This window comes from Aquarana catesbeiana, linkage group LG01 (genome assembly GCF_042186555.1).
Source record: "Aquarana catesbeiana isolate 2022-GZ linkage group LG01, ASM4218655v1, whole genome shotgun sequence".
NCBI classification, from domain to species: Eukaryota; Metazoa; Chordata; class Amphibia; order Anura; family Ranidae; genus Aquarana; species Aquarana catesbeiana.
In genome coordinates, this window is record NC_133324.1 from 324453871 (window position 1) to 324472383 (window position 18513).

Below are 18513 nucleotides of genomic sequence, written 5' to 3' on the forward strand. Positions count from 1 at the left end.
GAGCTGGTCTAGACCTGGTAAGCGCCTTGAAAAATCTTATAACCAAGGGCTCAGAAGAGATTGGTCTTTCTAGAAATACTCCCAAAGCAGCTACTTGCACTTTAAGGGTGCTGACTGACAATCCCTTGTCTGCCCCCTCTTGAAGAAATTCCAAAATTGACACTAAATTTCTTACTTTTCTCTTAGTCGAACGACAAAAAGAGTTGAAGACCTTCCAATATTTAGCATAGATTTTTCTGGTCACTATTTTCCTACTGGAAAGTAAGGTAGTTACCAAGGGTTGTGACAGACCCTTGTTTCTTAACAACTGTTCCTCAGAAACCAGGCCGTGAGGCTTAGACTGGCCACTCCCAGATGCTGTATTGGACCCTGTAGGAGCAGATCTTGCCGGAGAGGCAGCCGCCAAAATGGTTTGACTGCCATCTGTAGAATGGTGGAAAACCACGCCCTCTTTGGCCAAAATGGAGTAATTAGGATTACTGCCACCTTCTCCCTCTGTATCTTTCTTAACACCAACGGGATAAGTTGGAAAGGAGGAAATGCGTAACCCAGATGGAAGTTCCAGGGCTGGATTAACGCATCTGTCCCCTGGGCCTTGTCGTTTCTGTGAACAGAGAAAAATACTGGGAGTTGTGTATTTTCCTCTGACGCAAATAGGTCTATTTGTGGTTGACCCCAGGCCCTGGTAATCAATGCAAAGATTTCCGGATTCAGGCCCCATTCTGACTCCTGAATCCACCTTCTGCTTAGATAATCTGCCACTACATTTAAGGTGCCTTTGAGGTGGACTGCTGGTAAGGACCGAACATGCTTTTCTGCCCAAACCAGGATCTTTGAAGCTAGCAACTGAAGTGTTTTGCTTCTTGTACCCCCCGTTTGTTTAGGTAGGCTATGGTAGTGGCGTTGTCTGAGAGGACCCGGACATGAGAACCTTGAAGGATAGGAGAGAAGGCATCTAAAGCTAAGGCGACTGCCTTTAACTCCCTCCAATTTGAGGACCTCTTTGCTTCTGTCCGAGACCACATTCCTTGTGTGAAGTCTTGGTCTAAGTGAGCTCCCCAACCCCATACACTGGCATCTGTCGTTACCACTTTTTCTATTGGAAATGACCAGAGCAGGCGTTCTGACAGATTCTCCTGTCTCCTCCACCACCAAAGCGATCTCTTGACATTGGTGGGCATCTTTACCTTTGCTTCCAGAGATTCTGACCTGTGATTCCTTATTCTCAGGAGAAAGCTCTGGAGAGGCCTGAAATGTAACCTTGCCCATTGAATGGCTGGTATGGTTGCGGTTAGGGTTCCTAGGGATGACATCACTTGTCGGACTGATAATTCCTGGCTTGCCTGTAAGGACGCTACCACCTTCTGGACCTTCCCCTTCTTCTCTTCTGGGAGAAAAATCTTTTGTTCCCTTGAACAGATCTGATACCCCAGGTATAGTATTTTCTGGGCTGGATTGAAATTTGACTTCTGCATATTTATGATCCAACCCAGGGTTTCTAGATGACCTCGGGTTTTTCCGAGGTTGTCTAGCAGTCTTTCCCTGGAGGGGGCAAAAAGGAGTAGGTCGTCCAAGTACGGAATTACCGCAATCCCCTGCATGTGAAGAGGTGCAAGCGCTTCTGCCATTATTTTTGTAAATATTTGTGGGGCAGAAGACAGGCCAAAGGGGAGGGCCCTGAATTGCAAGTGCAGAACCTCTTTTCCCAAATTTATCGCCAATCTTAGGAATCTTTGGGACTGCGGGGCTACAGGGATATGCAGATAGGCATCTCGAAGGTCTATTGATGCCATAAAGCATTCCCTTGTCAATAGATTTTTGACCGTAAAGATGGAGTCCATACGAAACCTTTTGTATTGGACTGATCTGTTCAGCGGTTTCAGGTTTAGGATTAAACGAAAATTTCCGGATGGTTTCTTTATCAGGAATATACGGGAATAAAATCCCTGACAAAGCTCCCCCTGTGGGACGTAAGTCATAACCCCCTGATCTATCAGATCCTTTAATAGGCTCTTCATTGCCAGGGATTTTGTTACATCTCTTGGAAGATTCGTCACCAAGTACCTTTCTAGGGGGAGATCTGAAAATTCTATACTGTAACCCTGGGCTAGCATATTCAGAATGTACTGGTTTTCTGTTATGCTTGCCCAATAGGGGAGAAAGTCTTGTAGTCTTCCCCCTACCTGTAACCGACTGTCATTGCGTCTTGCTGGCTGACGCAGGAGGATGGAAAAGGACATTTCCTTTGCCTTTACCCCTCTGCCCTGACCAGTTTTTCTTTTTCTCTTGAGGCTTGTTTTGTTCCTGAGCCCTTTGAGGACGAAAAAAACGTTTGACTGGTTGTTTCTTCTTTTTGACAGGAAAAGATTTCTTTTTATCTGCAGTCCTGTCCAGAACTGAATCCAAATCAGGGCCGAACAATAAGTCTCCTAGAAAAGGGACCCCGCATAATTTGTTTTTAGATGCTGTGTCCCCTTGCCAAGTCTTTAGCCATAAAGCCCGTCTAACAGAATTAGCAAGGGTTGCCGCCTTAGCTATCATCCTGATAGACTCTGCTGAGGCATCAGAGACATAGGCTACGGCTGCTGAGAGGGTAGAAAAGGAGTCAAGGATTTCTTGCTTAGGGGAATCTGCTATTATATGAGCTTTAAGCTGATTTACCCAATACTCCAAGTTCCTGGAGATGCAAGTAGTTGCCATTGCTGGCTTAAGGTTGCCCATAATGGATTGTCAAGTCCGCTTGAGCTGTTGATCCATTTTTTTATCCATGGGGTCTTTTAAGATCCCCATGTCCTCAAATGCTAGATTAGAAGATCTTGACACTTGAGAAAAGGCTGCATCAAGTTTTGGAACCTTATTCCAAAGAGCCGCTGGGTCTTCATCAAAAGGGAACCTTCTCTTATGAGCCCTAGAGAAAAATGGTTTCCTATCAGGGTCAGCCCATTCTTTTCTGATTGTTTCAGAAATCACTGCATGGACAGGAAAGGTACGGGACTTAGACTCACTAAGCCCTGCATACATCTTGTCATGTAAAGACATTTCCTTATGCTCTTCTTCAAGGCCTAGAGTAGCATAAATAGCCTTTAAAAGGCCATCCACCTGATCCAAAGACAATTTATACTTGGAAGTCATATTTTCCAGCTCATCGCCATCCTCATTCGATTCATTAGAATGGGATGGGGAAAGCCCTTCCTGGTTCAGAGGACCCATCTCTGCCTCCACTGCCGGGATTAACAGTGAGCCTTGAGAGGACGGTGAGGTAGTGGGCTGACTTGCAGATGGATAGGTGAGTGAGGATCTGAAGGATTGAATGGTAGCATTCAATTCCTTTTTAGCAGATGCGATTAGATCACTGCATGCGGAAGTGGTTTCTTCCCTCACCAAGGAGTCAATACATGCTTGACATAAAGCCTTTTTCCAGCCTTCATTTAACTTAACTTTGCATGAAGGACATTTCTTTCTAATCCCAGGGTCAGAGCTCTTGGCCTGCCATGATAAGGGAAAAAGAGAGAGAAAAAAGACAAACCATCTTTTAGAGTCAGCCTGATTACTCAAGGTTGCTCACCACAGGTGCACAGTGAGAAAAGCTATCAGACTCATGTGCCCTGACAGGCCCCTCCGCCACCAGGGGGAAAAAATACCCCCAAACTTCACTAACATTTAGAGAGAAGAGGGCTAGAGAGAGACCCCACAGTAAAGCTGAGCAGAAACTACAGTCTGCTCCTTACCTGGGCCTTGCTGGTGCCTGTGCCTGTTCCACTCCCTGCGGTTCCAGAATCCATGCTGAGGCAGCAGCGTGATGCCTGTGGCGAAAACGCCGGTTCCGGACTCCAATAGCACCTGTGTGCCGGACCGGAACCGGAAATAAATAGGCACCAGACCTATTCCTCCCTCCTCCCCCTGCGCTTCCGGCGGAAATGACGCCTGATGCCTGCTCCATGGATGCCGCCCCACTTCTGGATACCTCACATCCGGCGGATGCAGTCCTCTGACTGCCCTTCCCAAGATGGCGGTGGCGTCAGGGAAAAAACATGTGCAGGCAAGAAAAAAAAACAAACAAAAACGCCTGACATGCCTGACGCCCCTGCCTGGGAGCAGCAATACCCGGAGCAGTTCTGGCTCTCCCCGAGCACTGACGAGGGAGAAGGAGCCCATCCACCCGGCACCCGTAAGCCTGTGGAAAATGGGAGGAATTGGCTCTCCTGAGGTAGGTAAAAAAATAGTGGAGTAGGGAGCCTGTTCTCTCAGGACAGAACCTTGAGAGCTCCAAACTCCCACATGTGTTCCCGCCGGAGGAAACACATAAACTGATGATAAGTGGGAAGGAGCCTCCTTTTAAAGTTTGGTGGAGGTGTGTTTCCTGTCAAGTGGGTGGAGCCACGCTCTCAATGTGCTGTCCTGAAAGACGTTAAGGGAAATATATGCTTGCAAAGCACAAGTGATCTTTGATGAGCATAATTTAAACCCAGAATGGGACCTTTGTATGAACTAATACAATGTGGTAACTTGGCATGGGTATATTACCAAATACACTATATTCAACTGCATTTTACACATTATTGCAGTCTACACCAGCATCATGTGGAACTGAGCTCAAAAAGCAAGTGGCAAAGTTATAGATAAAATCTGGAATTTTTACTTGTGTGTTAATTGTGCCTAAGCAATACCATCAAATATGTACCAATAATCTGGAATCCCTCCAGAGAAATACAAGTGAACTTCTTGGTATGAGAGGGTGCCTAGGTTCTTTTGTTCCTCCAGCCTAATAGCTGTATATCTGCAGTGTGAGATTTACAGCGCTGCTGCCTCTGACCGCTAGTCTCAGAAGATCTGGAGTGAGATTTGATGTGCAGCTCAGTGATTTCCTTCCTGGGAGCTCAAACAAAGAAACAAAGCATCGCCTCTACCAAGATGGCTTTCCCAACATAAAGAAACCGTGCATGGTAAATCAGTAATGGGAAAAGATCAGCAGTAGGAAGTGCACAGGCAACACTGGTGACTAGTCCTTTGCCCTCTGCCTTCTTTTTTTTGGACACAGCTTACAGAGTGGTTGTAAAGGCTGAAGGTTTTTTACCTTAATGCATTCTCTGCATTAAAGCGATTGTAAAGGTTGGTTTTTTAATTTAATTTTTTTTTTAAATAACAGACATACGCTATACTTACCTGCTCTGTGCAAGGGTTTTGCACAGAGCAGCCCCGGCGGCATTCCTCAGGGCACCCGTGCAGGTGTGCTCACGAGTCCCCCTGCTATGTACATTGACTCAGACAGCAGGACTTAGCCCCCGCCCCCTGCTCTCGTGTCACTGGATTTGATTAACAGCAGTAGGAGCCAATGGCTCCTGCTGCTATCAATCTATCCAATGAGGAGGTAGACAGCGGCTGGAGCTGCTGGGCTCGTGCTCGTCACTGTAATGGATGGGTTCAGGTAAGAAAAAAAAGGGGGGGGGGGCTCTGCGGGGCAGCTGCAGCACAGAAGGTTTTTCACCTTAATGCATAGAAAGCTTTAGGTGAAAAACATTGAGACTTTACAACCCCATTAAGGTAACAAAACAAAAAAAAAAAATAAAAACAACAAAAAAAACCAAAAAACCCTCTTGTTGTCAGCTCCTTCCTAAATACTTCCCTGAGCCAGATCTCAAATCAGTACTGTGTCAGAGCTGCTCTCTCTCCCTCTTTACTGCTACTGACAATCAAATCCAGTGATGTGGGAGCGGGGATAGGGCTGAGCCGCACTGTGCATCAATGGACACAGATTGAGGCTCAGGATTGAGCCTGCGTGTGTGCCACCATTAGAAGCAGCTTCCTATGGGTACTCAGAGAGAAGGAGAAGCCCAGAATGCTGGTGGAGGACCCCAGAGGAGCACCAAGGTTGTTCTGTGCAAAACTATTGCACAGAGCAGGCAAGCATATGTTTGTTATTTAGGAAAATACATTTTACAATATCTTTCAGTTCCTCTTTAACACATAAGCAATATAGTTACATCAAAAGATTGTACTTGTATATAATAACCAATAACTATTTATAAAAATGACTGCTTTCCTACCGTGTCTTTAAATCAAAGCATATTAGTGAAATGGATTATTGTTTTTCACATTTGTGTATATGTTTTGTACTGCAACATTTTCCTTTTTAGGATTCAAGCCTAATTTCTTCAAAGGGGTCTACTAGCAATGTGCTTGTCAAACCTGTACCTAGGCTACACAAACCAACTAAAAAAAAAAAAAAAAAGAAAGAATCAGCCACATTTTAACAGCCTTTCATTCTACATTTCAGAAAACTACAAGCAGCATTCTTTCATGCAACAACTTTTAAAGGCCAACTCCATTCATTCAACAGAAGTCAATGCAAGTCGCAATGAAATCGCAGAAAAGTAGAGCAGAAACCTTTTTTCAAAGTTGTTTGAACAGTTCCATTGCCGCAAATAGGGTGCCACTTGTTATGCAATTTTGAACTGTCAAATCGTATGACCAGTCGCACTGGTGTGAACCAGGCTCAAAGTCAGGCATGATGACAGGTCCCCCTGCAGTCCCAAAACGTTGCTTCTCTATGTGATCACACAATAAAAAGTTTTGTACTTTAAAATAAGCCTATTGGTGTGTTGGCGACATATCTTATCCACCTTTGGATATTATAAATAGGGACAGATAATGCTTCCTTTCATGCTGTTTGAAAGTTGAGAACAAAAGACTTTCACAAGGTAAGAAATCAAAGAATGTTAAAGTACCCAATTCACACACAGACAAGTCACACAACTGCAAGGGAAATTAAAAATGCTTACGTCAGTTGGTTATAGGCATCCAAGCATTCTGGCTTTACATTATGAACTGAAACAAAAAGAGGATGTGAAAACTTTAAAGGAAAGTAAGTTCATGCCATTGTTTAATCCCTGATAAACCATATTGTATTTGCTTTCTAAATTTTTAGCACAATACAATGTATTTTTTGTAATCAGTTTAAAACAAAATTTAAAAATGTATACAGAATGCGCACAATAAGCTCCATCCTTTAAGGAGTGGTAAACCCAGGTTAAATCTTTCAGGTACTAACTATTTCTCTACAATTTCTGTATACACGTATAAGCAAGTGTACTGTATGATTTGATACTGTGTATAAAGCTTTTTCTTTCTTCAGAATTGGATTTACCACCATTTTTGAATGAAAAATGAAAAAAAAAAGTAAAAAAAGATATAGATATTATATACACAGGGCCGGCCCATAACATTGTGCTGCCTGGGTCCAAGAATGAAATGCTGATCCCCGCTATTTACTAGTAAAAACAATAAAAAGTCCCTAAATCTTTCCCCTATTTTGTAGACTTTTGCGCAAACCAATCAATATACGCTTATTGGGATTTTTGCCAAAAATACGCAGAAGAATAAATATTGGCCTAAACTGATGAAGAAATTAGCTTTTTTTGGGATTTTTATGTAGCGCTGGTAGATTTTTAATCTACCGCTGATAGGTGAAGTTAGATTTGCCTCTGTTCCAGCTTGGCTGAGTTGCGTGTAGTTCCACACTGTGCCGGTGGGTGTCGTCACCATGGGCTGGTGTTGGAAAGGCAATGTGTTGAAGCATATGAGTGCTCCTCTGTCCCAGAGACAACTCGGTGGAGGTGGTCCTCCGAGTTGCATTCTGGGAGAGGGTATTTATGGGACAGACGCCATGTTCAGGGGTTCGTTTTCAGCCACCTGCTGGCCCTCCTGGCAGACAGGTATGCGTTAAGAGTACCACCTCGTGGTCCTCCGTTGCGGAGGCCCACGCCGCTGTGGCGTGTGGGTGGGCCCAGAAGCCTGTCTGGGGCCTACCACAGCAGCAGAGGAATGGTCCTGAGCTGTCTATCCTGAGTGAAGAAGCTGGACAACCGAGGAGATCCTAGGGGAGGACCCGTCATGGAAAGATCATGCAGAGTGCTGGTCTGGAGAGGGGCCTGGTGACTCGGTTGGAGGACGTATCCTGAAGTTCAAGTACTGTGTCTGACATTCATCGCAAACCAATACATCCTGTGGCAGAGGATCGTACGGGGTTTATTCCAAACAAGTCTGTGGCAGAGACTTTTGTTCGTGCTGCGTACTGGCTGCTAGGTTAGTGAGAGAAACCTATCCAGGCGGGCAGAGATTGAATACCACAAGGGGAGTGCATTCGATTACAAGTGTTCAATTCCAAAGAATGTTCTAAAGAATACTAAGGAAAGGTATTTGAGCTTCCCTGCAACTTTCCTTCTGCCTCTTTCCTGCTACTTCCTTTATTATTTGTTCATTAAAGCATTGGAAAATATACTCAAGTGTTTGGTGCCTACATCGTCCAGAGGTAAACTCAACGGGACCCTAGACCTGGTGCCGGTGAAACAGAGGTATCGAGAGTGAAGGTAACAGCCCGCTTTAAACCAGCAGCTCCACCGAGAGTTACTGCTACATGTGGGAGCGTCGTTCGGGATTTGTTGGCCATCAATTCTCGCAACCTGGAGAAGTGTTTTACCGGGAGTTTATGGTGAGAGCTGGACTTTGTCAATTTCTCAGGAGAAGAAGAGGTTAAAAGTTGCAGGATTTTATTTCTGACTGCATAGGCGGTGGACGCCAGTGAAAGCCCGGGAGCTACATGATCAGAGGAACAAGTGGGAGGAGTCTAGCCTACTTAATACCGCGTGGGACGCGTGTGTGTGTGTGTGTGTTGGCGCCAGAGAAGAAGAGAGGCCTTGTGATCGTGCTGAGAAGATCAGAGTGTGGCCATGTCTTTTTCGGTGATGCAACCAACTGTGGGGCTTAAGATGTTCACTACCAGCACACCTGCGGGTGCTATGCTGACCGGAACCTTGCTTACAGATACCGGTATTCGTCTGAAACCGCAGGGGAGGTTTGTCCTTTATACAGTTGGAGATATTGAAGGACTGGGCATGCTTTGCCATAAGTGTGAAGGACTGGTCATACATCTCCGTCCATTTGTTCGCTGCTCGCAATGTGGAGAATATTTGTTTGTGGTGGAGCAACCTACCATGTCGCCCCGTGTTTATCGTATAGACTGGGCTACAGGTGTCACCACAGTAGAAGCTGCTACTACTGCTGAAAAAGAACGGCAGGCCGTGATTTCGCCTGCTGTCACCGAAAGTGTTCCTGTGAGAGATACTGTGGTAACCGACTCATCAGCGGACATTACCTTGATTTCCGCGTCCACTACGCCTATCCCTGTTGTACCTGTCCAGAGAACTGTGGGGTATGTAGATAGATAGTGTCAGTGTTCAGAGATCTTCGAGGTCAAGATTTGGTGTTCAGCTCTGTGTTTTCCAAATCCAAGGCTCAGTTCTTTCGCTAGCTGGACTTCTTTCGTTTAAAGATATGACATGCCTAAATATATGTAGGGATGGACTCCTCAAGTTATTCTAGTTGGTTCCTTAATGGGAACATAGGAAAGATTATAGGAAGAGAGTTTCATTTTTAAGAATGAGACTTTGCTCCTAAAACTGTATATATATCTTGTGTGTGCGTTTAACTTTGCTTTTTTTCAGGAGCAAGTGGACCTGCTATCAAGCTGTTAGGCTTTTCAGCTAGATAGATAGTGGGGTTGCAACAGTATTGATGTGGTTTTGTTTACGGTTGTGAACATATTGTTTAAAAGAAAAATGTTGAAATTATAATAGCTCTCTACTGTCTTCTTCTCTTCTTTACTTTAATCCAAGTTTTAAACTCAAATACCTGCTCTCAGGCTTGGGAGTTATTTTTTTTTTTTTGACAGACGTTGAGGACAACGTCTATTGTAGTGGGGGGAGTATGTAGCGCTGGTAGATTTTTAATCTACTGCTGATAGGTGAAGTTAGATTTGCCTCTGTTCCAGCTTGGCTGAGTTGCGTGTAGTTCCACACTGTGCCGGTGGGTGTTGTTGTCACCATGGGCTGGTGTTGGAAAGGCAATGTGTTGAAGCGTATGAGTGCTCCTCTGTCCCAGAGACAACTCGGTGGAGGTGGTCCTCCGAGTTGCATTCTGGGAGAGGGTATTTATGGGACAGATGCCATGCTCGGGGGTTCGTTTTCAGCCACCTGCTGGCCCTCCTGGCAGACAGGTATGCGTTAAGAGTACCACCTTGTGGTCCTCCATTGCGGAGGCCCACGCCGCTGTGGCGTGTGGGTGGGCCCAGAAGCCTGTCTGGGGCCTACCAGAGCAGCAGAGGAATGGTCCTGAGCTGTCTATCCTGAGTGAAGAAGCTGGACAACCGAGGAGATCCCAGGGGAGGACCCGTCATGGAAGGATCATGCAGAGTGCTGGTCTGGAGAGGGGTCTGGTGACTCGGTTGGAGGACGTATCCTGAAGTAATCTTACTGCATAGTACTGCCGGGTTGGCTTAAAGGTTCAAGTACTGTGTCTGACATTCATCGCAAACCAATACATCCTGTGGCAGAGGATCGTACGGGTTTATTCCAAACAAGTCTGTGGCAGAGACTTTTGTTGGTGCTGCGTACTGACTGCTAGGTTAGCGAGAGAAACCTATCCAGGCGGGCAGAGATTGAATACCACAAGGGGAATGCATTTGATTACAAGTGTTCAATTCCAAAGAATGTTCTAAAGAATACTAAGGAAAGGTATTTGAGCTTCCCTGCAACTTTCCTTCTGCCTCTTTCCTGCTACTTCCTTTATTATTTGTTCATTAAAGCATTGGAAAATATACTCAAGTGTTTGGTGTCTACTTCGTCCAGAGGTAAACTCAACGGGACCCTAGACCTGGTGCCGGTGAAACAGAGGTATCGAGAGTGAAGGTAACAGCCCGCTTTAAACCAGCAGCTCCACCGAGAGTTAGTGCTACATTTATTATAAGAAAAATGAGGGGAATAACTGCGCTACAGTGAAATACATAAACAATAACAATTATAGCTGCGATTCATCTATGTAACACAAACAGTGAAATTAAATAAGAAAAAAAGGGGGTTGAATCGCGCTAAAACAGATGGTGATCATACACATCATCACCAAACCTAATATTTAGAACCAAGTGAAGAGTTCCCCTTTAGTGTATACATAATATACAAAACACATGTCAAATGAATAATCAATCCAAAAATAAAATGTTCAAAGTGATAATAAAAAGTCCATGTATAAAAAATAAATCACCCAAGTGATATGAAAGTATCTTAAAAAAGTTCCAAAAAACAAATTCTTGCTGTGAGAAGAAAAAAAATGTGCTTGCTCCACCACCGTGAAATCAGACTGGCCGCTTACCAGAAACTCATGATCCCCCGTTACAGAGGATCAGAGAAAGCGGTTTGTTAATACTGCTTCGAACCACGACCAATGGATCAGAGACCTTATATCGAGATGGGACATCAAAGACTGCAGGGTCAGGCTAAAGATGTTCACACTGACAGGTACTCAGACATCAGCCCACAGCATTACAGATACGGTCATAGAAGGAAAAAAAGGCTCCATATAGTGTAAAATCATTGCCTTTATTGGATAAGTAAAAAGTTAAACTCACATGTTAGTAGACAATAGTAGGCATGTAGTGTAGTCTGGAGCGCCGGCCGGAAGCTCACAGACAGCCCGTCCTACTGGAAACAACAGCAGCAATGGGAGGTGACGAGAACACGTCGCTCTGCCCTACGCGGCGTTTCGTGATAGAGTCACATCATCCAGGGGCATGATGTGACTCTATCACGAAATACTTTTTATTATCACTTTGAACATTTTATTTTTGGATTGATTATTCATTTGACATGTGTTTTGTATATTATGTATACACTAAAGGGCAACTCTTCACTTAGTTCTAAATATTTGGTTTGGTGATGAGGTGTATGATCACCAATCTGTTTTAGCGCGATTAAACCCCCTTTTTTTCCTTACCACATTTATTATTTGTTTATAGCGCAAAAAAAAAAAAAAAAAAAAAAAAAAAAAACAAAGGTGATCAAAAAAAATTTAAAAACAAAAATGTATAATTTTCCTTCCACTTCACAATTATGTGCCACTTTGTGTGTTGGTCTATCACATAAAATCCCAAAAAAGATACATTTAAGTTTTTAGTTGTAGCATGACAAAATGTGGAAAATTTCAAGGGGTATGAATAGTTTTTCAAGGCACTGTACCTGCCCTACTATGTATCTGGTGGGAAAGGTGTGGAATGCTGTCCAACTTCTACTGAGTGTTAGGAATCTATACATCTGTGGCCATATGACTCTCCTGGAGTTGTTATGCTTGCTGTATGCCCTCAATAGTAGCAGGTCAGGATTGACTTGGTATTGTGTATAATTAGAAGGAACATCCTAAAGTCACCTGACCAATTTGGAATGGTGTTTGGACTCCGTAATAAATCCTTTCATCGATATTGACAGCTTTACCTGGCCTTGTAAGCCCAGGATAAAATTCAAGCTATCAAAAGATGACCTCGATACTTGACATTTTAGCCCATGTAACCAACACCTGTGGCTTAATCTCACACCTGTATACAAATCTACTTACTAAATACATGAAGGAGTTCCCTCAATGAAGTAAATATCAGTGTCTCAGTGAGTCTGTGAGCTTGACCCAGCTGTTAATTCTGCATGGGACATATACAGTACACCCAAATCTCTATTTAAAATTGAGCTACTAACTCATTAAAATTGTATTAAGTGCGGGAGAGACAGAGCAGATCTCATTCATCTCTCTCAATGTGATGTCCAAAACATTTCTGCTACTGGCACAACGTAGTCTCTACACTAAACACAGTATTTGGGCTCTCTCTAGAGTATAACCCTTTATAGTTATACTGGGGTAGTCTGATACTTCCACTTTGGACCAATACACCATTGCGATTAGTGATGCAATCTTGATTGCCTGTAAAAATTTCTTTAGAAATTGGATTACCCCAATCCCTCCCACAATAGAAGAATGGTTTTGAGAGTTGCAATACACCCTCTTGTTGGAAAAGCTGATATACACTGATAAGGACTGCCCACTGATAATTTAGAAACTATGCTCTCATGGATTGAAAGGATTGATAACTTTCTGGATTTGTGCCCTCTCCTACTTTCCGGCACAACCATGGCTCATTCCGAGTACTGGCATACCTCTGTATGGTCTTAATTATCACCAGTTTCCAAATCTGGGAACTGGCAGTAATTCTTCAAGAACGCGTTACTGCCATAGCAGTAGGCTCCTAAAGTGTCAGCCCTAAGAACTACTTGAATTTGTCGGTAATGCACAATGGCGCAAATGCTTGACTGAATTAGACACTGGTAATTAAAATTACTGCAAGAAAATTGTACAGTGACTGAGATTTTTCTGCACCGGATCAATGCCAGTCACAACAAGGGCCTGCCCCATTTACACCACAACACAAACGGTGTGTTTCCTGCAGCATACTGGATGGCTCCAGACGTCACCATGTTGTTGTGCGGAGACCTGAATGGAGTGTACACTTTTAATAAAGTTAAGCAAAAAAAAAAGAAAAAAAAAAAGTAATAAACAGCATTTCAGTGCATTGCAAGGGCAGTGTGAATGGTCCCTTTGTGAACTTAAATACTGACCTGTGTGTACCTATGTCTGTAATGTGTGTGTGTTTGTCTGCATGCGTGTTACTCTTTACCTCCTATGCCTGTACTATCAGAACTGCTTTTTTAGGGCTTGTTTGTAATAGCACCAAGGACTGCTGCTCATCTGAAAAGCAATCAATGCTTAGATCCCTTTTCAGAAGCATTTGACAGGAAGTAAATAGGCAATACGTTGCCTCCTCACCACCTGTTTTACCCCGTAAATGCAGCTTTACCACCTGCAACCGCGTGCAATGGTTGCAGTGCAGCCCCATTCACCCTGGGTATACCTCCAACTGCAGCCACAGCATGTGTAAACTCCAAGCTGCTGCCTCTGCAGCTAAAAGGGGAGCAGTCGGGGGCTGGTAAAAACAGCTCAACCATGTGGTCTTACCGCCCATCCAACCTCCCATGTGAACAAACCCTTGGTTCACATCTGTGTGAATGCGTGCTGTGTGCAGGGCAGCCCATTCAATTTAATTGGCTGCCCTACCCGCAGAAATGCAGGGAAAGAAGTCCCCTACCTTTTTGTTAAAATTGCGCTGCACCAAAACACCCTATGTTTGCCAACGTGTGGGGTACCATTAAGGGTTAAAGTGTTACTAAACCCACAACAGTCTGTATATGCAGAATCGCATGGTCGTTTTACTCACTGTGGAACTTAAGGGGTTAATCCTCTGCATTGTGTAAAAAAAAATGGATTTTTAAAACAGCTTACCTGTAAAATCCTTGTCTTGGAGTACATCACGGGACACAGAGCACCATAGTAATGACTATCTGGGTTATATGCTACCTTTAGGTGATTGGACACTGGCAACCAATAGTAAGAAGGTTCCTCCCATATAACCCCTCCCATACAGGAAGTACCTTTAGTTTTGTAGCAAGCAATGAAGATCCCAGAAAAGAGGGGAGGGACCTCTGTGTCCCGTGATGTACTCCAAGAAAAGGATTTTACAGGTAAGCTGTTTTAAAAATCCATTTTTCTTTATCGTACATCACGGGACACAGAGCACCATAGTAATGACTATCTTGGATGTCCTAAAGCAATGCATTTGAGGGGAGGGAACACAGTATTCCTAGATCCCCTTCCGGCCCAGGACTTATAAAGCCGCCTGCATTTTAACTCATAAGCCTGGATAATGAGCTGGCGAATCCACCTAGAAATAGTTGAACTAGTTGCTGCCTGTCCCCTCTTAGGACCATCTGGCAGGACAAAAAGGAAGTCAGTTTTCCGAAAAGGGGCTGACATGTTTAAGTAAACCTTGACCGCTCTCACCACATCCAGTGAGTGAAGCGACTTTTCCTCCATAGACCTAGGATTTGGAAAAAAGGAGGGCAAAATGATATCCTGATTTAAATGAAACCTGGAAACCACCTTCGGTAAAAAATCTGGACGGGGGCGCATCACCACCTTGTCCTGATGTAAAAACAGAAACGGTTCTTTACATGAAAGGGCGGCCAATTCAGACACCCTTCTAGCCGAAGTTATGGCTACCAGAAAAAACAATTTCCTGGTCAACAGGATTAAAGGAATGTGCCTAATCGGTTCAAAGGGCTGAACCTGCAAAGCTGATAACACCAAGTTTAAGTCCCAAGGCCTTAAGGAAGGTTTAACCGGCGGTTTTAAGTGCAGTACCCCCTTGACGAAGATTCGCACCAAAGAATGGGATGCAATTGGCCTCCGGAAAAAAACTGATAAGGCCGAAATTTGTCCTTTAATGGTTCCTAAAGATAAGCCTAAATCAATTCCTGATTGAAGAAAGGCAAGGATCCTCCCAATCGCATACCTGCGAGGATGCCATTCCTTTTTTTCGCACCAGTAAATATATGATTTCCATACCTTATAGTAGAAACTTCTAGAAACTGGCTTTCTAGCATTAATCAGAGTAGATAAGACTGAACCCCTGATACCACGGTCCCTTAGTACCCTGGTCTCAACAGTCATGCCATCAAATTCAGCAACTGTAAAGAAGGATGGTATATGGGGCCTTGAGATAATAGATCTGGACGGTCTGGGAGACACAGTGGGTCTTCCACCGCCATCCTCCCCATCTCTGAATACCAGGACCTCCTGGGCCACTTCGGGGCCACCAGGATCACTGTATTCTGCTCCCTCTGTATCCTGCGCAACAAGTGTGGCAGCAACTGGATTGGAGGGAACGCATAAATCAGGGAAAACCTGTCCCAGGGAACTACCAGTGCATCCGTTCCGATAGCAAGTGGATCCCTGGTCCTGGACACAAACCTGTCTACCTTGGCATTGAATCTGGATGCTAGAAGATCCACATCTGGCACCCCCCAATGCTGGCAAATCTGAAGGAAAACTTCGGGATGAAGAGACCACTCTCCTGGAAGTAATTGCTGGCTACTTAGATAGTCTGCTTGCCAATTGTCCACCCCTGGAATGAACACTGCCTTCAGAAACGGTACATGTCTCTCATCTACTTCCCTTTGGGCCGCCCACTTGGTGGTTGATGTATGCCATCACCGTGGAGTTGTCGGATTGGATTCTGACAGGGAACCCCTGCAGTCTGGATGTCCAAAATAGGAGAGCCAAGCGAGCTGCCCGAATTTCTAGCAGATTGATGGGTAAGGCCTTCTCTACCTGAGACCACAATCCCTGAACGGAAGCCTCCTCCAGGACTGCTCCCCAGCCCAGACGACTGGCGTCCGTAGTTACTACTTTCCAGGTTATTGGCAGAAAAGATTTCCCACCGTTCAAGTTGATGGTCTTTGACCACCAAGAGAGTTCCCTTTTTACCTGTAGGGATAGATACATGGGATGATCCAAGGATTGAATCGACCTGTCCCAAGCTTCTGAGATAGCTCTTTGGAGCATCCTGGTGTGAAACTGCGCATAGGGAACCGCGCTGTAAGATGACACCATCTTGCCCAAAAGCCTCATGCATAGACGGATCGAAGGACCTTCTGTCCTCTTGACCTTCTGAACCAGCTCCATTATAGAACGGACTCTTAAGGGAGGTAGAAATACTTTTTCTTGAGTTGTGTACAAGATCAGACCCAGATATGTTAAGACCTGAGCTGGACGAAGGGCCGATTTGTTCAAATTTAGAATTCAGCCTAGCAACCTTAGGAAACGTAGTCGCAATGTTTCCTACTAAGGTGGAGTAAGCTTGATCCCTCAGCAAAAGATCCTCCAGGTATCCTACCACCACGATTTTCTGGGACCTTAGGAAAGCCAACACTGGGGCCAGAACCTTTGTGAAGACTCGAGGGGCCGTGGCTAGACCAAATGGAAGTGCCACAAACTGAAAATGATACCCCTCTACTGCAAACCGCAGGAATCTTTGATGTGGGCCAAAAATCGGTACGTGCAGGTATGCGTCCTTGATGTCTATGGTCAAAAGTCTCCTTTTCTCAAGGAAGTGATTACCGACTCCATGCGGAAGGTTCGGACGTTTAAAAAGGAATTGAGGGATTTGAGGTCCAAGATGGGCCTTACCTCTCCGCTTGGCTTTGGCACTGTAAATAGGTTCGAGTAGAACCCCTTGAATCTTTCTTTTTGTGGAACTTTGATGATTACTTTCTGCTGTTCCAGTTGTTCTAAAGCCAAGAATAAGCTCCTCTTTTTCCCTGGGTCTGATGGAACCCTGGATACCAATTACTGAGTCGGGGGAAAATCCCGAAACTCTATTTTGTAACCTTGAGAAATGGTGGAAATGACCCACTTGTCCTGAACCAATCTTCCCCAAGCATCTGCGAACCACCGCAGCCTGCCCCCCACTGGCAGGAGTGGGAGCACCCCTTCACAAGGAAGTTTTGGAATAGGTCTTGGCTGGTTTCTGGGTCCAAGGTCTTTTTTGACTTTGAGGCTTCTTAAAGGTAGGTGGCTGAGGCCGTCGATGCCTCTTAGGGGAAGAGGCACTTGGCCCAGGAGCGTTAGGGAATTTTAAAGGAAGGCTGCTTACCCCGTCTTTTAACTGGAAGCAAGGAGCTTTTCCCGCCTGAGATTTTTTGGATATATTTATCCAAATCTTCCCCCAAAAGACACTCACCGTGAAAAGGAAAAGCCGCCAGTAGCCTTTTGCATGGCGTCTCGGCCGACCAATTCTTTAACCACAGTACCCTGCGCATATGGATTGAGAGTAGCGCAAAACGAGACATCTGCTGAATTGAGTCTTTTAATGAATCTACCGCAAAACATAAGGCACAAGGAATTTCTGATAGTTCATCAAAAACTTCCTCTGGAACAGGCAGGTTCCTGACCAACTTCTTAAATCGGTCTTTCAATGCCTGACAAATACCGATAGCTGCCACTGCCGGTTGTACTGCTGACCCAGCTACTGAAAAAGAAGCCTTTAGTAAGGATTCCAGCTTTTTATCTGCCAGATCCTTAAATCCCTGGGCATTATCCACTGGGCAGGTCAGACTTTTATTCACTGAAAAAATGGCAGCATCAACCAAGGGTGTATCCCACTTCTTCTTGAATTTTTCCTCCATAGGATATAAAAAAGAAAACCTTTTAGGAGGCAAGTATGTCCTGTCCGGGTGGTCCCAGTCAGCGTAAATTACCTGTTCCAATAAAGGATGCAAAGGAAACGCCTGGGGACCTGGTTGAGGACGCAAGGACCCTAATGTAGAATAAGAGGGTCCCGGTCCCTGTACCGGAGGTAATTTAAATCCAGCTCTCACCATCTCGGTCAAGGATTGGATAAACAACTAAACAACTTTTAGGATTGGGAAGCTGAAATTGGTTCTTCAGAACCTGAATCCTCAGCCGGGGACTGATCAGCCTCCCCTTCCTCTTTGTCTTTAATGGCCTCCTCCTCCAAATCCTCTGCCCATTCTGGATCCAAATCACAGAGACCCATGCCAACGGGGTCCTGGTGCTCAAGTGTTTCATCACTGGGACCAGGCTCAGGGGAGGGAGATCTATGACGTTTCTTCCCTCCCTGTGTTACTGTAGCAATCGTACCTGCTATTTTGCCTTCAAGGCCAGCAAGGGCTGATGCTAAATCATCCTTAGTAACATAGGCTGAAGCACGGATATTGGTAGTGGCCA

At 44.7% G+C, this 18513-nt stretch overlaps 1 protein-coding gene across 1 annotated transcript in view; it reads right to left on the reverse strand.

The window, feature by feature from the left end:
• Positions 1 to 18513, reverse strand: part of NIPSNAP1 (nipsnap homolog 1) — a 60109-nt gene that overhangs the window by 18461 nt on the left and 23135 nt on the right. Inside the window, exon 3 of the mRNA XM_073630683.1 lies at positions 6780 to 6825. Within this exon, the coding sequence (XP_073486784.1) occupies positions 6780 to 6825 (46 nt within the window). The remainder of the gene's footprint in view (positions 1 to 6779; positions 6826 to 18513) is intronic.